Source organism: Pelodiscus sinensis, chromosome 10, assembly GCF_049634645.1.
Source record: "Pelodiscus sinensis isolate JC-2024 chromosome 10, ASM4963464v1, whole genome shotgun sequence".
NCBI lineage: Eukaryota > Metazoa > Chordata > Testudines > Trionychidae > Pelodiscus > Pelodiscus sinensis.
Window position 1 is genome coordinate 8,010,519 of NC_134720.1, and position 23,048 is coordinate 8,033,566.

The 23,048-nt window shown below is 42.2% G+C and overlaps 1 protein-coding gene across 4 annotated transcripts in view; it reads left to right on the forward strand.

Moving 5' to 3' along the window:
• The window catches only part of YEATS2 (YEATS domain containing 2), an 82,450-nt gene that overhangs the window by 50,037 nt on the left and 9,365 nt on the right, over nucleotides 1-23,048 (forward strand). For all 4 annotated transcript variants that reach the window (XM_075937463.1, XM_075937461.1, XM_075937465.1 and 1 more), the window contains 8 exons: nucleotides 257-430; nucleotides 4,035-4,233; nucleotides 6,691-6,822; nucleotides 7,661-7,759; nucleotides 9,422-9,533; nucleotides 15,105-15,178; nucleotides 16,510-16,589; nucleotides 21,879-22,080. In XM_075937463.1, the coding sequence (XP_075793578.1) occupies nucleotides 257-430; nucleotides 4,035-4,233; nucleotides 6,691-6,822; nucleotides 7,661-7,759; nucleotides 9,422-9,533; nucleotides 15,105-15,178; nucleotides 16,510-16,589; nucleotides 21,879-22,080 (1,072 nt within the window). The remainder of the gene's footprint in view (nucleotides 1-256; nucleotides 431-4,034; nucleotides 4,234-6,690; nucleotides 6,823-7,660; nucleotides 7,760-9,421; nucleotides 9,534-15,104; nucleotides 15,179-16,509; nucleotides 16,590-21,878; nucleotides 22,081-23,048) is intronic.

The window sequence follows — 23,048 nt, forward strand, 5'->3', positions numbered from 1 at the left end:
CAAAAAAATTCAATTTCTCTGAAAATTAGGTCCTTTTTAGAGTCTCTCACTTTGATCCCCCCAAAATTGGGTCACTTCTGAAAAGGTAGACTTAACTTTAGAAAATGAGCAATTTATAAACAATTGTCAAATTAAGCTTAATGATCTGGCTTCAAAAACATCTCCTCTTGCCCTGGGAAGTATTCTGATTTTTTTCTGCTCTAATACAAAAAAGACATCATTGGAATGGTTTCCGTTAAACTGAACTCTTTTGAAGGCTGCTCCTAGTGGACAAACATCACTGATGAAAATATCAGATGGTTCGTTGAAATCCGTTCCAGCTTCCTCTCAGCTTTCCAAACCCGGCACCACTGTTCTAAGAGTATCTGGAGGGGTGATTACTGCGGCCACGACCCCAGCCATGTCCCTCCCTGCAAATGGAGTTGCACAGGTGAGAACCATTGCAAGTAGATTATAACAGGGATATAAAAGTCAAGCAAAATGTCCAGGAGACAGAGACATTTAAGACAGGTATACATGAGATTTGGAGTGCTTCTGTTCTAATTCTTTGCTTCATTCTTGCATTAATTTGGCATGGACTACACTGCATTTGGGTGCCTCCTAGTTCACTTGCTTGTGACCTCCAATGGGAGGAGGAACAAACTTTATGCTTTATCAACATGTGTGCACTGACATACATGCCTAATCAACTTTGGGTTGGTAGGAAGACAAAAGCTTTACACAGGTATCTGCAGGTGTCTGTAACTATATGTAATCTTTAGTTCCTAACCAATTCATTTTAGAGAAATGACTTCACTGTTTTTTTCCATCAGTAACTTTTTTTCTTCAGCATTGTTAACTTTGTTGTTTTGCCATTTGGGCATATTTTATCATAATCTGTGGAAAGTGCTAGAGGTTGAAAACAGCACAAAGGTTGTCATAACTACCCAAGACAGAAGTTGTCATAACTAAACCAGTTTCTGTTAAAACTTACACTGTTTCTCCTTTAATTTTCTGGTTTTAATCATCATCTGTTATCTGTCTTGGATTTTCTATAATACCCATCACTGGGTACCACACTGGTAAACTAGAGCTGCATAGCGAGGTCCCCAAAGTACTGTTGTGTGTGTTCTTCCTTTTGCAGATCTAGAGGTATGTGGATTATAAGTATCTATTTTTGAAATCTAGAGTAAATCCAGTCCTGATGGAAAGGTTTTATCCAAAAGAAAGATCTTGCATCATGCGCCCTGGTCAGACTTTCAGGCTTCAAATACATATACTGAATTTAGATGAGGAGACAGGAAATTGCAAAGTGCTTAAAGGTCTCCATACAACAGTGCAACAAATAACCAGCAGCAGTTACCTAGTAATGATCATCGTAGATCACTGATACTAATCTGCCTATCCTCCTATAGGTTGGAAGCCTGCAAGATTCATAGTCCTGTGAATTTGGCAGCATTCAAAATTTGATCCTCCTCTTTTTCCCAAAGGGAGACATCCCATAGTGGCTCCACATTTAAATTCCAAAACTATTGGGAAAGAGATAATCCAGAGGGAACCTCAGTTTTTTGGCTTTCTCAAAGTGTAACTTTGGTCCACTGCCAGTTATATTCTAACTTGTATAATTTAAATAAAGGCTACTGGCAAAAATTCAGGAACACCTAAGCCCGGTTTTCAAAAATGACTCTGGCATTAGGAGCTTGGATCTTATTGAAAGTCTATGGGACTTAAGTTTCTGAGTGCCTAAGTCATTTTTGAAAATGAGACATAAGTGTTTTTAAGCACTTAGGTACTTAATTTTGCTCTACCTTTTTAAATTCTTATTTCAGTCCTGTTGAAATTGTAGTATTTATGTGATGAAGGACACTTACAGGTGTACTAATATGATCCTGTCAGGAAAATAACCTTAACCCTTCTATTGACTTATCCCTTATACTCCCATTCCTACTCTGAGTGGGTGAAACAGCAACATCCATGGTGAAACTACCATTTTTTTAGTTTAGTGAGAGGGGTGTGTGTGTGTGTGTGTGTGTGTGTGTGTGTGTGTGTGTGTGTGTTGAATCCGATTTTCATATTTTTGAGTTTTTCTCTTGCCTGTTGCTATGTGAAAGATCTACAAAAATAAGGCAAACTAACTGCACAGACAAAGGAGTGAAATTGACCATAGGCAAAGTGTTGTCAAATGCATAAAGAAAAAATTAAATATTTTCCCTCTAATCTTTCAGTTATTATAATCTTAGGTGCCTCTTTCCATTTTTACTAGAATTACATTCACAATGCTGGTCACCCATCCACAGTTTGTCTCCAAAAGGGAGAAGAGCCAGAGACCTCTAGGGGTGTTTCTGTTGCCCATCTGTGTTATGCTGAAGCTGCTCAAATACTATGATGAACAGTGGCAGTGCAAAACCCTAAGATCACAAAAGGAACGAATCACACTTCTGTATGAATTTAAGTTACCAGTGTCCCTTTTACATGTCTCCTGACTGAACAATGTATTGTTGCTAAGATGTGGATAAAACATTAACTGAGCTGTTAGTTGAGCCATTGGTGACGCACTAAAATGAAAGTGACAAAATGTTCTCCTTTTCTCTACTCATGGCTCTAGAGCAGTGGTTCTCAACTTTTCCAAACTCCTGTCCCCCTTTCAGGAGGCTGATTTGTCTTGTGTACTGCAAGTTCTACCTCTCTTAAAAACTACTAACTCACAAACTCAGAAATAAAAATACAAAAGTGCCAATTACTGAAAAATTGCTTACTTTCTCATTTGTACCAGATAATTACAAAATAAAGTGTGGGCTTAGGTTGAGAAACACTGGTATGGTCTATAATTCAGTATAAACTAGTCATTGTATGATATTTTAGTTAGTAGTGACTTAGCTGGTGTATCAGAGGCAGCAAGAGAGTGGAGCAGGGGCTCGTGGCTGTCTCCCCACGAGCACTGGTGTCGCAGGACTGCTTGTGGGTCCACTGCACTGGCTTCTGGCCTCACCCCTGAGGGACCATATTAGGAACCGCGTAACCATTAAAAATTGTTGCAGCTATACAATTACTAAAAAACACACAATCTAACATCCCTATTATAAAACTAGGCAAGTATTAGACGAGTTGATGAACTCCCTTGAAGACCACTGTGTACCACCAGAAGCACACATACTCCTGGTTGAGAACCACAGCTCTAGAATTCTGAGCAGCAGTGAAGTATTCAAGATTCTTATAAACGTCTATGCTATGCTAACTCATCTCACTAAGGAGATGAGTAAGCCACCTGTGTGAATAGGGAACTTGAGCATTGTTCATGAAGTTCCAGTGGTAGCATGGTAATTCTTACGTATATTATAAGTGGCTGTCTTGTCACAAACCAATTCTACTAGCCAGATACACAGAGAAGCATTGGAATTAGAGTTCATCCGCAAATTAAATTCACATGCTAGTGGACTCAGTCCATTATCCAGTCATCCATTGAATTTAATGTGATGATTGGGATACTATCAACTTAACAGGCGATGAACAGCTCTTTGTGTAGATTCCTATGTCAGGAAGGATACTATCAATTGACTTCGATTTTTATCTCCTTCATTTTAACTACCCAATCTTCAGATTCTTACTTACTGATTCCCTCTAGCTCCCTGTTTCCCACCCCCATCCTTTTGTTTTCTACCCCATCTCCCCCTCACTCCTGTTTATTTTGGGTCTGCACATCCTAAACTCAAAACTCCTGTCATCTGAAAAAGTGGGCTGTGCCCACGAAAGCTCATGATATCATCTGCATGTTTTGTTAGTCTATAAAGTGCAGACTAACTCGGCTACCTCCTGAAGCTTCTTACATGTATGGTCTGTTTCATTCCCGCTCAGAACCCCAGGGCACAGGCAACTGGTGAGAACTATAAATCTTTTGGAAATATTTTTAAGAACTTTTACATGACAGTGTTATATAAAGATGATAAGATTGTGGAGATATATATGCAGTTGCTTTTACTTATCTTGGCTCCTTTCTAGAACTATTACACATTATTTTAAATGAATTTAATGTTGCCATGTCTCTCTCTTTAATATAGCAAGTAGATGGGGCAGGTTCCAGTTCATCTTCCAGTGTGGGTCCTGTGACAAAGCCCTCAGGGCAACAGCACCAAATCTGTATAAACCAGGGGCAGTCTGGTTCATCAGGAGCAGGTAAAACTGCTTCCTCTACGGTTGTAAGTGTTGCTTCCTTGATGACCACACCAACCCCTGTTTCTGGGAAAGCTGCTGTATCAGGTAATATACTTGGTTTCTGCCTGTTATTACTAAAATTTAGATTTGAGTTATAACTCTTTCAGATACCTTGTACAGTAAACAGTAGAATTCAGAGCACCTGCATTTTTGAGCTCTTACCAGAAAGTAATTATAGATTTAGCTATTTGTGCTAATTTCTAAAACCTGTCTCAGTAAAATGACTTTTCACTTACAGATAGCAGGTTGCAAAAGAACAATGAAAAGAACAATTTGCAAATTGATTTCTTTAGGCCATTAGCATGTTGAGTGTTTTTGGTTAGCTTAATGACTGTAGCTTTCCATTAGTAGTTAGTGTGGAATCTCTATTTTGGTGCCACTTACCCAAATACATGGTTGTATCAAAGAGAAAACGCTAAAGAGATCTGGGCACTGATACTGCAGATATTGGACATAAGAGTGGGGAAAAGAATGAGACAAATTCTTTGGCTGGTAGTGTTACAAACCCACTGGGCCAAATTCTCTAATGGTGTATCTAGTATACTTTGTTTGAAAAGTAATGAGAGGTGGAGAAAACTGATTATAAAAACAGAGTAAAGTGAACTAAATTGAATCTGGAACATTTGAATTAAATAAGGCAATAAAATGAAGCGATCAAGCCAAAAAGTAGGGTGTTTTTTCTTTGTTTTGATCTTCCATTTATTGTCTTTTACATTTTTCTGCATAATTGGCTTTCAGCGTACATACAAAATGAAGAGCTCAAAGAAGATTTACTGTGCTTAACTCACATAGTTTATAGAATTGGTAAAAAGTAGAAACCCATGATGCTATCATTTAATATTCTTGCAGGCATGTTTTGTTAATTCTTCTCTGCATGATGCCATCTAAGTTGAGACTAGAAGTGGGAAGTAGGGTACATAAGTGACACTGAGGCCTGGACTATAACTAAAACTTAGGTCAACCTAGTGAAGTTGCTAGGAGATGTTATTAAGCTAACTGAAGTACTGGTGTACACATCACTTGGTTGACACAAGAATTCTTCCCCTACCTAGTTACTGCCTTTCAAGGGAGTGGATTTTCTATAGAAATGAAAAACCCTTCTGTCACTTCTGTAGCACCATAGCTGCAGCTGTGCTGCTGTATCACTTGCAGTGTAAACATACCCTGAGTCTATATAGTATATCAGTTTGGAGCAGAGTGGGGAGGGAAAGGTCTGTGTAGAGAGGAAAAGCTCACTTTACTGTGTATATTATACACGTTGGATGTGTCCCATTGTTGTTAGCATCACAGTTGTTTTAAACAGGCAGCTTTGCTGATTCATTCACCAGTTCTTCAGTGAACAGATGAAATCAGTGTAATCTGTTCTCTTCAAACCAAAGACCATGTCCTCTGATGGGAATTGTGCTAATCTAGATGGCTTGTAGCAGAACTAGTTTATATCCATGGCTTAGAAGTTTTGTTTGAGGTTTTTTTAAATTTATGTCCCCTTTTTTTTTCCAGGGCAGAGGGAGGGCTGCTAATTCTATAAGAATGTTAAAAGAAACAGTGGGGGTAAACTGCCTTTTCTAGTGTGGCAAACACTGTATGATAAATACTTAGCTTTTTAAAAATTAATCTTGCATTAGAATTTGCGAAGTGTAGCCACTTTTAGGAAAATGAGCATCTCCCACCCAATAAGCTAATGGACGTTTTGTAATTTCAAAACCCACTGTCTTTGCCTCTTGGGTTCCACATTGTGCACCCGTACAATGATTTCAGTGGGAGCTAGATACCTGCCTGCTTAGTTACTTTTTAAAAAGCTCATTAGGTGCCTTTCTGCTTCTTTAGAGGCCTAAATGACTTTTGAAAATCTGGCCACCTAATACTTCAGTTCACTAACTACTGTTAACAATTCCTTGGTTTAATATGTCAGTTAGTACTAAATGCAAAACCTTTCAAGATACAGGTTTTTTTCTTGTATATAGCAGTATGTAATAGCAATACTTAGTAGCAAATCACCATGTTTTAATGATTATAACCAACCAATGAGAATGGACTTTTCTTTAGGAAAGTTCAAATGAAAAACAAAATTAAAATTAATATTTTAAATCAAGGTTTCCTGCTCTTACTTAAACTATGATTTAAAATGGTTATTTATATCAATCTCTCTTAAGTATGCTGTATACTATTAGCTTTACTTTGCAAGTGCTTATTGTTAAAGAACTTGCAAGGCCCAAGTTTCTGCTTGTGATACTATATTATCTATAAATCTCACCGCAAATATCAAAGCATTGCAATATAGTTATTTAATGTATCTGTGGGTGTTAGCAGCTATCCAGCTCAACAAAAAACTTGTTTCATAATTCATTGTGAGCCTTGGCTTGCTAAGAAGATAGCCAAAGGTTAGCTTATACCATCATATTTCAAGCAGAAAGGGAGAGAAATAGTAGGGGCTAGACTGAACTAAGCATTGTCTAATGTGTCTTCCCCCTGTCTGCTCCTCCCCCCCACCCTTTCTTTTAGGGTTGTTAAAGATCCACTCAAACCAATCTAGTTCCCAACAGGCTGTGCTGACGGTACCTAGCCAGCTCAAACAGCTCAGCGTAAATACAGCATCTGGAGGTGTCCAGACGATATTGATGCCTGTGAACAAAGGTAAAATGTGGTGGAGAGCATTAGGGATGTGAATGGTTAACTGGTGGGGGTTGGAGCAGCTCCCTACCTACTGCGGGCAAGGGGCCGCTCCAGCCCCACACGGGGCCCGCCGTGGACAGAGGCTGCTCCAGCTTGGCCTGGAACGACCCCTCCGCCTGCTCTCTTCTTTATTAGTTAACTGGGTAAACAATATTTTTAGCTGGGTAACCAAATAAGAGGGATTTTACATCCCTAGAGAGCTAGAGATAGTGTTTGATGGTCCCTTTAACATAGCAAAGAGCTCAGCCATTCTTGCCATACAGCATTACAAGGGTTACAAATACCCAGGAAGAAAACATGTATAGGTTGGACCTCTCTATTCCGGCGCTCTCTGGCTTGCCAACATCTAGTCCGGCATGATTTTAATTAGCCAAATGTCTGCTTATCATGGGTGTGGCCCCTTTTTCTGCGATCCCATAAAGTTTGTTTACAGCCACCAGTCCTGGCTCTCAGGGTTCTGTGCCATTCTTTTGCTCTAATTAATTTACCCCTACATGTCCTCTAGGAGTCCAGTAAGCCATGGAAGTGATTGTAATGCTGCTAGACAATATTGACCTCCCATGATGCGGCACATTCTCTGGTTCGGCAGCAGTCAAGTTCTGAGGATGCTGGACTAGAGAGGTTCAGCCTGTAGTGGGTTTCAGTTGTTCCCAAGCTTTCATGTTGCAAATACAATGTAACTTGCTATCAAAGGTTTATAAAATTATCCATCTAGGACAAGGATGAAGCAAGCGCTAGATAGGAGTATCTAGAAGTATGCAACAAATCAGTTTTATTTTTTTTTCCTGTTGTCCTTTAGTGATACAATCTCTTTCTACCAGTAAAGTGTCTTCTTCCTCTGCTGTAACAGCAGCCAGTGCGGTTGTACCCAGCCCCTCCACAGCGTCCGCTACTAAAGGTAAAAAATGAATGTTACTTGTCAGTAGCATGCTCAAAGAAACAGATTGTGATGAATGAATGTGAAATATACAGAAGAGAATTAAAAAACTTGGAGGATATTCTGAAAGGTTTCTATAGGTAGTAAAATTTGCATGGTGCCAACCTACCGTTGTGGAACTAGTAAGCTTAGTGAGGCTTATGAGTTAGTTAACTGGTGGGGGCTGCTCCAGTCCTGTGGGGCTCTCCGGTCCGGCTGGAGCAGTCCCCATCTGCAGTGGGCTCTGTTCGGTGAACTGCAGTCAGGGATGCTTCAGCCAGGGCAGCTGGGCTGGAGCAGCCTTCCCACCCACCCCCATTTAAATTGGTTAACTGGTTAAACATAAAGTTGAACTGTTTAACTAAAACAGTCTATATCTACACTGGCGCGATCTTGCACCAGAGCTATGCAAATGAGACTAAGCATGCAAATGAGGCTCGGCAATATGCCACATCTAATGAGCTGCCATTTTTGCAGACGAGGCTCTTGCGCAAGAAGGAGCTGTCTACACTGCCCCTTCTTGCGCAAGAAAAACCCTCTTGCGCAATGCTGTTACGCTGATTATTTTCAGGTATAACAGCATTGCGCAAGAGGGTTTTTCTTGTGCAAGAAGGGGCAGTGTAGACAGCTCCTTCTTGCGCAAGAGCCTCTTCTGAAAAAATGGTGGCTCATTAGATATGCAAATGAGGCTCGGCGATATGCCACGCTTAGCCTCATTTGCATAGCTCTGGCGCAAGATCGCGCCAGTGTAGACATAGCCACAGGGTTTTACCTCTCTAGTGGAAACATGCAGCACTACACGGTAGCGAGCAGTGAGTGTTAATCAAAGCAGAAGCACTGCCCTCGGAATGGTAATTAAGTGATGGAATTGTTGGATGGGGCTTCCCAGCAGAAGTAAATGTCAGTGGCTGTGCCATTTCAGGCCTTGCAGTTGACAAAAAGCCAAGGAACACTTGCAAGCAGTTTTGTTGAAATTGAATCATCATACACACAAGCACCTGATGTTCCTGACCTGACACTTTCTCACAAGAAGACAACTGAGTGCTTTTTGAGTGTGGAGTAAAACTGTGTTTCAGTGGCTCTCCCTCCACTTGATAAGGGATGGCTTGCTAAGAGAGTAGGGTTTGCTTGTGCTAAAAGGATAGAATGCATGCACAAAGTTGGGTGGCATTGCTAGATGTGCGGGAAAACCTCATCCACACTAGTTCAGTGCTGCCCCATGTTCAGTACTGCTCTTTGGAATATGGATGCTAGTGTTCCAGGCAGTTTTGCAAAATTAGGGACCTTAATGTGTCCCTGGGCTCATTGGTTAACCTGCCCGGTTACATGCACTCACTTCTGCTGCCTCCCATGGCAGGGGGAGGAGGGGAAAGGGGGATGGCAGCTGCCTACCAGCACCTGCTCCCTGTGTGCACCAACTCGCACCTGCCCCCCATGTGTAAACGTGTAACCACTGAACATTTCAGCAGTTAAACATTTAACATCCCTAGTTTTAATCATGCCTTCCTTCCTCCTCCTCCTCCTCCCCCTCCTCCCAAGTAGAATGGTCTGATCAATTGCATAGTTCTTCTGAGCTTTATCAGGTATTTCCCAACTGACGATCAAGAAATCTGTCATTTAAAAATTTGTTCTTTTTCTCTGAAGTCAAGATGGAGCCTGATTCAGCCGGACAGAACTGCAACTCTCTGGTCTCTCAGGATGGTCAAGGAGCAGTAAAAACAGAAGAGAGCTCAGAACTTGGAAATTACGTTATCAGGTCATTGTTCTTTCCTCTCAAGAACTGTATGGTTTAGTCATTGGGCAGGTCCTAGGACATTGTACAACAGTACCAGAACGTTGGCTGGGGAATCGAGTGATTAAAATCTGACAGCCACTGATTTTCTGTAGCATTCCATAATCTGAGTAATCTCTTGACATTCATTTTCTGACCTCAGTTACATCTGTGTCTGCAGGATGTAGTATGAAAATACTGATTTGTGAATTGGCTTGAACTCAGCAGCTAAAAATGAAGCTGTTTAATGGTGCGTAATTGTTTTGGGGTTTGCCAAAAATTTGCTGCTTAGATTATCCATTCACTCAATTCCCACCGCCATTGCATTCACTGGTCAATGCTGGGCTATGGCCCTTGAAATACAGGGTAAAATAATTGGGGGAGGGATAATTAGGCAAGTGCGTGTGTGTTTCACCTCTCTGTGTGCTTGAGCTCTCCCATCACATTTTTGTTACATGTTTTTTTAAAAAATGCCATACCATGCTCTTATTCTGCTGACGATTTCCCTCGTGATAGAACTATAGAACTGGAAGGGACCTCAAGAGGTCATCAGGTCCAGTCCCCTGCCTCATGGGGATTAACCTGCTCTTAAATATCTCCAGTGATGCAGATTCCACAGACCCCCCCTTGGCAATTTATTCCAGTGTTTAACCACCCTGACAGGAAGATTTTTCCTAACGTCCAACCTATACCTCCCTTGCTGCTGTTTTAGCCCATTGTTTCTTGTCCTACCACTAGAGAACAAGGAGAATATTTTTTTCTCCTCCTTGCAACACCCTTTTAGATACTTAAAAACTACTATCATGTCCCCTCTGTCGTCTCTTTTCTAAACAAAACAAGTCCAATTCTTTCAATCTTCCTCATAGCTCATGTTTTCTAGACCTTTAATCATTTTTGTTGTTTTTCTCTGGACCTTCTACAATTTCTCCCCATCTTTCTTGAAATGTGATGCCCAGAACTGGACACAATACTCCAATTGAGGCCTTATCTGAGCAGAGTAGAGCGGAAGAATGACCTCTCATGTCTTGTTCATAACGCTCCTGTTAATGCATCCTAGAATCATGTTTGCTTTTTTTTCCCCCCAACTTTTCACACTGTTGACTTACATTTAACTTGTGGTCCACTATGACCCCTAAAGCCCTTTCAGCAATATTCCTTCCTAGACAGTCGTTTCCCATTCTATATGTGAGAGACTGATTGTTCCTTCCAAAGTGGAGCACTTTACATTTGTCCTTATTTAAACTTCATCCTGTTTACCTCAGACCATTTCTCTAGTTTGTCCAGATCATTTTGAATTTTGACCCTGTCCTCCAGTGCACTTGCATTCCTTTCCAGCTTCGTATCCTCTGCAGACTTAATAATCATACCATCATATGCCATCATCTAAATCCTTGATGAAGATGTTGAACAGAACTAGTCCCAAAACTGACCCCTGCAGAACTCCACTTATGGCCTTCTGGCATTATTGTGAACCGTTAACCATTCCCGGGGAGTAGTTATCTAGTCAGTTATGCGCCCACCTTATAGTAGCCCCATCTAGGTTGCATTTCCTTAGTTTATTGATAAGAAGATCATGTGAGACCTTGTCAAGTGCCTTACTAAAGTCTAGGTATACCACGTCCACCGCTTCTCTCGTATCCACAAGGCTTGTTATCCTATCAAAGAAAGCTGTCAGATTGGTTTGACATGATTTGTTCTTTACAAATCCATGCTGGCTGTTTCTTATCACCTTACTATATTCCAGATGAATTCCTTAATTACTTGCTCCATTATCTTCCCTGGCGCACAAGTTAAATTGACTGGTCTGTAGTTTCCTGGGTTGTTCTTACTTCACCTTGTAAATATGGGCACTATATTTGCTCTTTCCAGTCTTCTGGAATCTCTCCTGACTTCCATGACTGGACTTCCATGAATCTCTCCCGTCTTCCATTTTCGAAGATGATAGCTAAAGGCTCAGATACCTCCTCTGTCAGCTTCCTGAGTAGTCTAGGATGCATTTCCTCAGGTCCTGGTGACTTGCAGACATCTAACTTTTCTAAAGAATTTTTAACTAGTTCTTTTATTTTAACTTCTAAACCTACCCCATTTCCACATCTGTTCACTGTGTTAGGCATCCTGTCACCATCCATCTTCTTGATGAAACCTGAAACACAGTCATTAAGCACCTCTGCCATTTCCAAGTTTCCTGTTACTGTTTTTCCCTTTTCCCTGAGCAATGGGCCTTCCTCTTGCTCCTAATATACTTGTAGAACATCTTGTTACCATCTATGCTGCTAGCTAGATTTAGCTCATTTTGTGCCTTTGCCTTTCTAATCTTGCCCCACATACCTGTGGTAGAATCATAGAATACTAGGACTGGAAAGGACGTCAAGAGGTCGAGTCCAGTCCCCTGCCCTCATGGCAGGACCAAATACTGTCTAGACCATCCTTGATATACATTTATCTAACCCACTCTTAAATATCTCCACAGATGGAGATTCCACAACCTCCCTGGGCAATTTATTCCAGTGTCTGACTACCCTGACAGTTAGGAACTTTTTCCTAATGTCCAACCTAAACCTCCCTTGCTGCAGTTTAAGCCCATTGCTTCTTGTTCTATCCCCAGAGGCCAAGATGAACAAGTTTTCTCCCTCCTCCTTATGACACCCTTTTAGATATCTGAAAACTACTATCATGTGCCCCCTCAATCTTCTCTCTTCTAAACTAAACAAACCTAATTCCTTCAGCTTTGCCTCATAGGTCATGTTCTCTAGACTTTTAATCATTCTTGTTGCTCTTCTCTGGACCCTCTCCAATTTCTCCACATCTTTCTTGAAATGCGGTGCCCAGAACTGAAAAAAATACTCCAGTTGAGGCCTAACTAGCACAGAGTAGAGTTTGCTTATGTTTATCCTTTGTAATTTGACGTGGTTTCCACTTTTTATATTACTACTTTTTGATTTTTAGATCATATAAGATCTCCTAATTTATCCAAGGTGGTCTCCTGCCATACTGTCTTTCCTATGTAGTGAAATAGTTTGCTTTTGGGCCCTTAATAATGTCCCTTTAAAAAACTGTTGTTTTTCCTCTTCGTCTTGCTTCCCATCAGACCCTACCTAGCAGCTAAGACTTTGTCTCTGTTTTGCTTGTCTCCCTTCTACCATTCCGTAGAATTATGAACTCTATGATTTCCTGATCACTTTCTCCCAAGCTGCCTTCCACTTTCAAATTTTCAACCAGTTCCTCCCCATTTGTTAAATGCAAATCAAGAACAGCTTCCCCCCAGTAGCTTTCTCAACCTTCTGAAATAAAAAATTGTTTCCAGTGCAGTCCAGGAACTTATTGGATAACCTATGCCCTACTGTGTTAGTGGGTTTTTTAAAAAAAAGCCTCATCTGCCTCTTCTGCCAGGGCAGGTGGTCTGTAGTAGACCCCTAGCATGACATCACCCATGTTTTTACCCCTTTTAACCTAACTTAGAGACTCTCAGCAAATCTGTCCCCCTATGTCCATCTCCACCTCAGTCTGTGTGTTCATTTTTAATATATAAGGCAACACCTCCTCCTCTTTTTCCCTGCCTATCCTTCCTGAGCAAGCTCTTCCCTTCTATACCAATATTCCAGTCATGTGTATTATCCCACCAAGTCTTTGTGATACCAGCTATGTCCTAGTTGTATTTATGTATTAGCATTTCAGGTTCTTCCTGCGTATTGCCCCATACTTCTTGCATTTGTATATAGGCTCTAAGATACCAATTTGCTTTTTTTTACCTCCTGTATCTCTGTTGCTATAGCCCATGCTCCCTCCCATTTCTGAGCCATCTCGCATTTCTCCCATGTTTTTTACTGACCTGTGGACTTCGGTCACCTGCCCCCTTTGAACCTAGTTTGAAGCCCACCTCATTAGGTTAGCCAGTCTGAATCCAAATGCTCTCTCTTCCCCTTCCTTGAAAGATGAATCCCATCCCTGCTTAGCAGCCCTTCTTGGAACAGCATCCCGTGGTCAAGGAAGACAAAGCCCTCCTGGCAGCAGCATCTTCGCAGCCGCAGGCATTCACCTCCAGGTGTATTTGTCTCTGCCTGGGCCCCTACCTTTGACAGGAAGGACTGAAGAGAACACCACCTGCACGCCAAACTCCTTCGCGCGTACTCTGAGTGCCGTAGTCACTCTTGAGCTGCTCAAGGTCCCACCTTGCAGTATTATTTATGCCCACATGAATGAGTAGTGTGGGGTAAAAGAGGGCTGGATAATCCTTGACAATGCCTCCGTAACATCTCAGCAGGCAGCATACCTTCCTAGATGACATGTCAAGATGACAGATGAGGGACTTCGTCTCCCTCAGAAGGGAGTCTCCAACCACCACTACCCTGCATTTCCTCCTTGCAGTAGTGACTGCAGACTTCCCAGCCTTAAGGGTATGAGGTTTCTCCTCTTCTGCCTTAGGGGGTATCCAGAGAAGCATAATGGTTGTCTAGAACCACGGTGGGAAGGTTGGGAGCAGATAGGGGTGGAGCACTGCCTGCTGATAGAAGTAAACAACTGCTAGTGTACCCCCCAAGACAGAGCCATCTCCTCCTCCACCAGTGGTGTGTCAGCAGTCTTATGTAACGGGATAGCTTCCTCAGTGGTCTCCACATGAATACTCTCCAGTAATTCCTGGTGGATTCAGATGTTCCTCAGCCTAGCCACCACCTCCTGTAGCTCTTCCACCTGTTGCCTAAGAGATTCCACCAGCAGGCCCCTTTCTCCCCAGCCTGGATTTCAGTAAGTGGGAATTGAAAGCCAGTTGCTGTTTGTGTCACCAGTTGGTTATAAATAACTTCACAGAAATACTGTTTATCAAACGTTATCATACGCCTGATTCATTTATTGCATGTATGACCATGTGGGACATAGCTGTCATGTGCATAGCATTGTAGAATGAGGGACTGACATGAAAATATTTATTCAAAGCAAGTGTTAATATTAGCACATTTTTTTCACGATTTTTTTTGAAATTGACAGTGATGTTAGAACTGTGTATATCTGATTTTTCTTTTCTAAAAAGTAATTACTGTAAATTAGCATATATAACCCGCACTCATGTATAACCCGTACCCATCCATAACCCGCAGTTTTTCCTAAGTGTGTGTGGGGGGGGGGGGGGGGAGGAGAGAAGGGGCGGGGGGGGGGGGGGGGAGAGTCTTAGATAATCTGCACACATGTATAGCCTGTGGGTTTTATACACTACTTTAAGGTACCCGGTAATTGCACATACCAGCCGTAGCCTCCGGGAGGGGGGAATGGAAAGTGCAGTGCAGGTGAGCTGGCCAGCCTGCAGGAGGGGAGCCTTGCTCACGCCCAGGTTCTGCACAGCCGCAGCCAGGCAACCCACCCTCCTCTGGAAGGTGGGAAACAGAGAGCGCAGGTGAGCTGGCCAGCCTGCGGGAGGGGAGCCGCACTCGCGCCCAAGCAAGTAAAAATAAACTTGTATACCCCACAGATACGTATACCCTGCAGGTTTGCGGGGTTTGTAGATTATATGCACTCAAACACGGTACTATTCACTGTGATCTTTTTTTTTTTTTTTTTTTGCAGCATAGAACATTTGGAGAATGTCCAGCAACTTTTAACAGCGATAGTGAAGAAAGTTCCATTAATTGCTGAGAAAAGTAAGATTTGTATGAAAACAATCAGTTTGTTCTTATAGCACCAAAAATGTGCATGGCACTTTGCAGCTGGGAAAATTCCACATCAGAATGAAGTGAAAACACTGTGCCACAAAGCTTAGGTTCAGTTCTGTTGCTTGCAAAATACTTAGGAAGCTAAAGCAGTCCAATCCTGCCAACAAAGTAATAGCTGCTGTTGGCAGTTCCGAGGGCTGGTCTGTACTACAGCTATAAGTTGATCTAACTTATGCTACTTCAGTTATGTAACTTAAATCGACATAACTTAGGTCATCTTACACAGTGCTGTGTCTACAGAGTGCTGTGTTGATGGGAGATGCTGTCCCACTGACTTCCCTTATGCTTCTCAGGGAGCTGGAGTAATGGAGTTTTAAAGAAAGAACACTCTGCCATTGACTTAGCGAGTCTTCATCAGACCCACTAAATCAATACCTCTGCCTCAATCACATCAGTGCCAATCTAGCTGTAAACATAGATAAGCCCTAATATTCAATGTCTTGCCTGTATGAGGGAGGCAGTGTAGTTCTCAATAGAATAAAGGTGCTTACCTGACCAATGATGGCAGTTTTTAGGCAATCATCACACTGTTTCATCTGACTTGGATCAAGAAAGGTCCTTTTTAATTGCACACCCACACACCACCCATATATGTGGTTGGGAAATGTACTACTAATGATGTTTTCCTAATAACAAATGTACTTTGATGAGGCGAAGCTTCTGGAGACTGGAAAGGACAGATTTTGAACATAATCAGTAGCATGAGCAAAATGGTGCTGGTGGTCAGTACAGTAAAGTGGTGGTACAATAAAGTTTTCGTTATTTTAGAAGCTTTATATAACACTAATGGATCTGCTGCTTGGGTGTTAATTCCCTCCTTCTAAATTCATGGCAGTAGACACTTCTTGAGATTTTTTTGTTTTGTTTTATTGTTGCATTTTATCTTTATATTTCTAATTGTTAGCCAAATAAGTGCTATCAGAAAAGAAAAAATACTTCTGATAGCAAAGCGCACCACTGGACTTCCTCAGTTATGTTTTATCTTTGGGGAGTTTAAAGCTGGCTCCACGTGTGTCAGCAAACTTGAAAAAGAGAGTGTGGTGGTACAACTATGACCATATGTGCAGGGAACGCTTTGTAGGAGCATAGAGCTCTTTATGCTGTGTGGACTGCACACGGAGGAGCCATCTTTCCCATTCTCCCCACCAAGCACAATGTATTCAAAGACCACCTATTTTTGGATTTCAGGAAAAGCCAACAGCAGTGTACATTAGATTTCATAGTTGTTAAAATTTAACTCCAGTTTTTTGGCTCTTTAGGTGAAGATGTCAGTTCTTTCCGTGCCAGTTCAGTAGAACAATATTACAGCTGGAATATTGGAAAACGGAGGGCAGCTGAGGTAATTTTCTCTTTCCATGTTTTGTAAGCATTGGTGGGGAAACTTATAAAACTGGGGAAACCTGGAACCATAACATTCTGATATATTGGATATGGAGGTATGTTTCACAATAGCATGTGTGGAGAAGCACATGGATCGGACAGAGGCATCTCTTAGGGGAGGATCTATTAATAGAGATTCTCTATGGTCTAGTAAGGAGGAGAGGAAGACCGCTGATTAAAATATGGGTAAGATTAGAAACAGTCACGTGAAGAGTCTAACGCATCAGAAAATGGCAGACAGATAAATCATGATACATTTTTAAAGTGCTTATACACAAACATTAGAAGTCCACATAATAAGATGGGTGAAGTAGAGTGCCTCATATTAAAAAAGGATATAATAGGCATCACAGAAAGTTGGTGGATTGAGGACAATCAATGAGACACATTCATACCACAGTACCGAATATATCGGAAGGACAGAACAGGTCGTGCTGGTGAGGAAGTGGCACAATACCTGGGAAAAAAAAAATGTAGACTCAAATGAAGTAAAAATCTTAAATGAATCAAAATGTTCCATAGAATCTCTCTGGATAGTAATTCTATGCTCTAATAATATTACTATAATGGTAGGAATACGTTATCGACCACCTGACCAGGATAGCGATAGTGACTATGAAATGCTAAGGGAAATTAGTGACTATCAAAATAAAACACTCAGTTAATAGTGTGGGATTTCAACTATCCCCATATTGACTGGGTACATGTTACCTCAGGATGGGATGCAGACACAAAATTTCTTGATACCTTAAATGACTGCTTCTTGGAGCAGCTGGTTCTGAAACCCACAAGGGGAGAGGCTATTCTTGATCTAGTCCTAAGTAGAGCACGGGATCTGGTCCAAGAGGTCAATATAACTAAACCGCTTGGAAATAGTGACCATAATGTAATACAATTTAACATCCACATAGTGGGAAAAACACCTCAGCAACCTAACACTGGCATTTAATTTTAGAAAGAGGAACAACACAAAAATGAAGATGTTAAAAATTTAAAGGTACAGTGGCAAAGGTAAAATCATGCAAGATGCATGGAAACTTTTCAAAGATGCCGTAACAGAGGCCCAAATTAAACAGAGTAAGAGAAATGAAAAAAGTGCCACTGTGGCTAAACAACCAAGTAAAAGAAGCAGAGAGAGAGAGAGAGAAAGGCAGATAAAAAGGCATCATTTTAAAAAGTGGATGTTAAATCCTAGTAAGGAAAATAAAGGAGCATAAACTGTCAAATTAAGTGTGAAAATATAAGAGGAAAGCTGAAAAAGGAGTTTGAAGAACAGCTAGCCAAAAACGCCAAAAGTAATGGCAAAATGTTTAAGTACATCAATAGCAGGAAGCCTGGTAAACAATCAGTGGAGCCCCTAGATGATCGAGATGCTAAAGGAGCACTCAAAGACGATAAGGTCATTGCAGAGAAACTAAATTAATTGCTTTGCTTTGTTTCGGTCTTCATGGCTGAGGGTGTTAGGTTGTCAAACCTAAGCCAGTCTTTTTAAGTGACACATCTGAGGAATTGTCCCAGAATGAGAGATAATTAGAGGAGTTTTGGAATAAATTGATGGATTTAACAGTAACAAGTCACTGGGACAAAATGGCATTCACCCAAGAGTTCTGAAAGAACTCAAATGTGAAGTTGCAGAGCTATTAAATGTGGTTTGTAACCTGTCCTTTAAATCAGCTTCTGTACCTAATTACTGGAAGATAGCTAATGTGACAGTATTTTAAAAGGGCTCTAGAGGTGATCCTGGCAATTACAGACCAATAAGTCTAATGTCAGGGCAAATTAGTTAAAACTGTAGTAAAGAGTAAAATTGTCAGACACATAGATGAACATAATTTGTTGAAGAAAAGTCAACATGGTTTCTGTAAAGGAAAATCTACTAGAGTTCTTTGAGGGGGGTCAACAAGTATGTGGACAAGGGGGATCTAGAGGATATAGTATACTTAGATTTCTAGAAAGCCTTTTACAAGGTCCCTCACCAAAGGCTCTTAAGTAAAATAAGTTGTCATGGGATAAGAGGGAAGATCCTTTCATGGATTAACTGGTTAAGAGAGGAAACAAAAGGTAGGAATAAACAGTAAGTTTTCAGTGGAGAAACTAGTACAGTAAACTTCCGATAATCCGGCACATTTAGGACCCAGGGGGTGCCGGATTATCAGATATGCCGGACTATCAGAAGGGGGGGGGGGGGGGGCTATGGGATGGGGTGGGGGGAATGCTACCCCAGACCCCTCATAGCCCCCCCCCTTCCAATAGTCCAGCTCTGCCTCAGGCGTCCCTGATTCAGCCGCTTCTGGTCAGTTTCAGGAGCAGCTGAATCGGGCACTCCTGCAGCAGAGCTGCTGGAGTGCTGCATGGGTGGTCTGGTAGCACCGACCCTTGGCGCTACTGGACCAACCCCGCAGCACCCTAGCTTCTCTGCCCCAGATGTCCCTAAGTCAGCCGCTGCTAATACTGATCAGTGGCTGACTCCAGGAAGCCAGGGGAAGAGCAGCTCTTCCCCTGGCTTCCTGGAGTCAGCCACTGGTCAGTTTCAGCAGCAGCTGAATCAGGACGCCTGGGGCAGAGCAGCTGAGGGGGCTGCTGGGTTGGTCCCACAGCGCCGAGGAGCGGCACTACTGGATCAACCTGGCAGCACCCCAGCTGCTCTACCCCAGGTGTCCCCAAGTCAGCTGCTGCTGAAACTGATCAGGGGCTGACTTCAGGAAGCCCGGGGCAGAGCACTACCTCGGGCTTCCTAGAGTCAGCCGAAGGTCAGTTTTAGCAGCGGCAGAATAAGGGAAGCTGGGGGCAGAGCAGCTCCAATGGTCCGGCTGCCTGGAGCACTTCTGGGTTCCTGATGGTGCCGGACCATCAGGAGTGCCAAATCATCAGATGCTGGACCATCGGAGTTTTACTGTAACTAGTGGTGTCCCCAAGAGTCTGTACTGGGACCAATCCTATTTAATCTATTTATAATGTTCTGGAGAAAGGGTAAACAGTGAGGTGGCAAAATTTGCAGATACTAAACTGCTCAAGATAGTTAAGACCAAAGCAGACTGTGAAGAATTTCAAGAAGATCTCACAAAACTAAGTGATTAGGCAACAAAATAGGAAATGAAATTAATGTTGATAAAATGCAAAGTAATGCATAATTTAGCTACAACTACTCGAGAGAGAACATGGAATCATTGTAGATTCATGGTTACCAACCTGTCGATCGCAATCAACTGGTTGATTCTGGGAGCTCGACCAGTTGATCACGAGGCTTTCAAGGGGGCCCTCCTGGTGGTCCCCCAACCCCAAGATTAACGCTGTGCTGACACTACCTCCAGGGACAATGGAGGTAGCGTGCGCTTCCTGCAGCGTGGGGGGTAGTTCTGCAGCTGCACGCCAGGTCTCGGAAGTGCACAGTGTGATGGAGAGAAGGAGAACAGGGAGGGCAGGGCCTCAAGGAAGGGGTGGAGTAGATCTTGGCTTGTGCTGACATTTAAGAAGTGATCTTGGGTGTAAAAAGGTTGGAGATCGTTGTTGTAGATAGTTCTCTGAAAACATCCACTCAATGTGTAGCAGCAGTCAAAAAAAACAAACAAAATGTTAGGAACTATTACAAAAGGATAGAGAATAAGATCGATGTAGTTGCCTCATCTCAAAAAAGATATATTGGCATTGGAAAAGGTTCAGAAGAGGGCAACAAAACGATTAGGTGTTTGGAATGGATATGAAGAGAGAGTAAAAAGACTGGGACCTTTCAGCTTAAAGAAGAGACTAAAGGGGGGGGGCAATATGATAGAGATCTATTTAATCGTGACTGGTGTGGAAAAAGTGAATAAGGAAAAGTTATTTACTTGTTCCCATAACATAAGAACTAGGGGGTCACCAAATGAAATTAATAGGTGGCAGGTTTAAAACAAACGAAAGTTTTTCTGCACACTGTCAAGCTGTGGAACTCCTGGCCAGAGGATGTTGCAAAGACCAGGCCTTTAACAGATTCAAAAAAGGATTAGATAAATTCATGGAGGTTAGGTCCGTCAGTGGCTATTATTCAGGTTGGTAGGAATGGTCCCTAGCCTCTGTCCGGGGCTGGAAATGGATGACGAGAGGGCTCATTTGATGATGGCCTGTTCTGTTCACTCCCTCTGGGGCATCTGGCATCGGCCACTGGATACTGGACTAGTGGACTGTTGGTCTGACCCAGTATGGCTGTTCTTAACATGCACTGGATTCTTTCCATGTAGCTCCCCAATATACTAGTATTCAGTTATTAAAAGGTAAATAACCTTGAAGTTCTATTTTGAGTTGCTTCAATTTAAAATCTTTTTGGGTTGTGTTTAAATGTCGGTGCTGAGTAATATAATACAATGTTTGCTTAGCTTTTTTTACACGTCCATATGCCATCATTGTATGGCATAATATTGTGTGTCTGATTCTTCCCAATATATTTTTCACTACTACTAACCCTGTGCCTTTCTATTATAACTGCTCTGTTGTGTTGATTCTTTGTTGAAGGTCTCATGCATCGTTATAGGTATATCTCCATATAACAGTCTCATAGAGCTGGAAGGGACGTTCAGAGGTCATTGAGTCCAGTCCCCTGCCCACACAGCAGGACCAAGTACCATCTCTGACAGATTTGCCCCAGATCCCTAAGTAGCCCCCTCAAGGATTGAGCTCTCAACCCTGGGTTTAGCAGGCCAATGCGCAAACCACTGAGCTATCCATAACCCCAAACACAGAGCAGTTACTGAACTGGATTCTTAACTCATTGTGGAGAAATAGTTTGTGTAATTGTTTTATGCTATTGCAATTATATATTTGTTTCATAGTTTTCATCCCTTGTTGCTACGTGAAGGATCTATATAGAAAATAATGAAGCTGACTAGAAGCAGCCCTGTTCAAGTTCACAAAATTAAACAAGCTGCAAAAAATAGATGCACATATTTCCCTCTAATGGCTTTCAGTTACTGTGATCATTAGTGTTCCTTTTAAGAATAGAAGGCTGAAGTTCACTTAGTCCCCATGAGATAGGGATCTTTCAGTTTGACATAGTGGGAACAGAAGCAGAGTTTAAATTACCAGTCCTAGGCTACAGAATGACTCAGGATCACCACCAATCCATGCTCATTCTTCCAGTCATGCAGCATTCTGAGGAAATACCTGGTATTGTCAGTCTTCATGTTCCTAGGATCCTAAACTGTCTCTGTTCTGGTGTCCTGGGATTCAAATATAATACACCTCAGCTAAATAAAGCTCTCCCTTTGGTTTCCCACAGTGGCAACGAGCAATGACTGTGAGAAAAATCCTACAAGAAATCATAGAAAAGCACCCCAAGTTTCACAGCATCAGCCCCCTGAAAACCAAGCATGTGGTACATTGGTGTCGATGCCACGGCTACACTCCGCCTGACCCTGAAGCTCTAAGGAACGAGGAAGATTCAATAGAAGATGTGCTGACGCAAATAGACAGTGAGCCAGGTGAGCACTTAAGATATTGCCTGTTACACAGCTCCCACTTTATTCTCCAGCATATTCTTGAAGCTATTTTCACTCCCTTGGAATTGCAGAAATTAGAGATCAGAACAGCCTCATAATACATCTGCCCTTTTCCTCCTACCAACCCAAATTGTTCCTTACTGATGGCTTTCAAGTGCTCTGTGCAGCTTAGTTGTTGACATTATAGTAGCATGGAAAGGCCCCAACAACATCAAGATTCCCTGGGACTAGATACTGTTACCGACACAGGGTGAAAGACCGTCCCTGCCTGGAGGAGTTTACGTCTGACGAATGGGTGGGGCAGTGCTGGAGCTTCCATCACTTTCCCATGGAGCTGAGCACATCTCGCTGTATGGAACCTTCTCCCTACAGCTGAGCAAAATTTTCCCTTTCTGAATTTCATCCCACTCTTTCCAGTGCTGCTCCTTTGTACCACTTTCTGATCCCTCCCCTAAAGCCAGATTCCTCCTCTTCCACCCCGCCCTGATCTTACAGTTATTTTATTACTCTGTGAAAAGACTGATCCTGGGTTGTGCCCCACCAGTGCATTGTGCTAGATCAGGTATGCCTGGCAACGTGCAGCTGGGACCAATGGTATACTATGACCAAGACAGCCTTATCAAAACCATTTGTTTTAACTGTAGGACTCATCCCCTGATGATAGCATGTCCAGGCCTAACTTCATTAGACACCCCTCAGGGCCTTTGTGTCAGTCTTGTCCGCCGGATCACCTTCACAGCAGCTCTCCTCTCGAGAGTGAATCCTTTTCAGTCCAGCCAGAGATCCTTTCCACCTGTCAGCTCCCAGTGTTTGGTCCCACTTGTCAAAACCATTTTGGGAGGCTCAGGAAGAGGTCAAGTCAGACTTTGAGCCTGTAACAATCCTCAAGCATTTACAGAGGGGATTTCTCTTTCTCCTGAGCAATTCTCCTTCCCTTCCTGCTTGTTTTC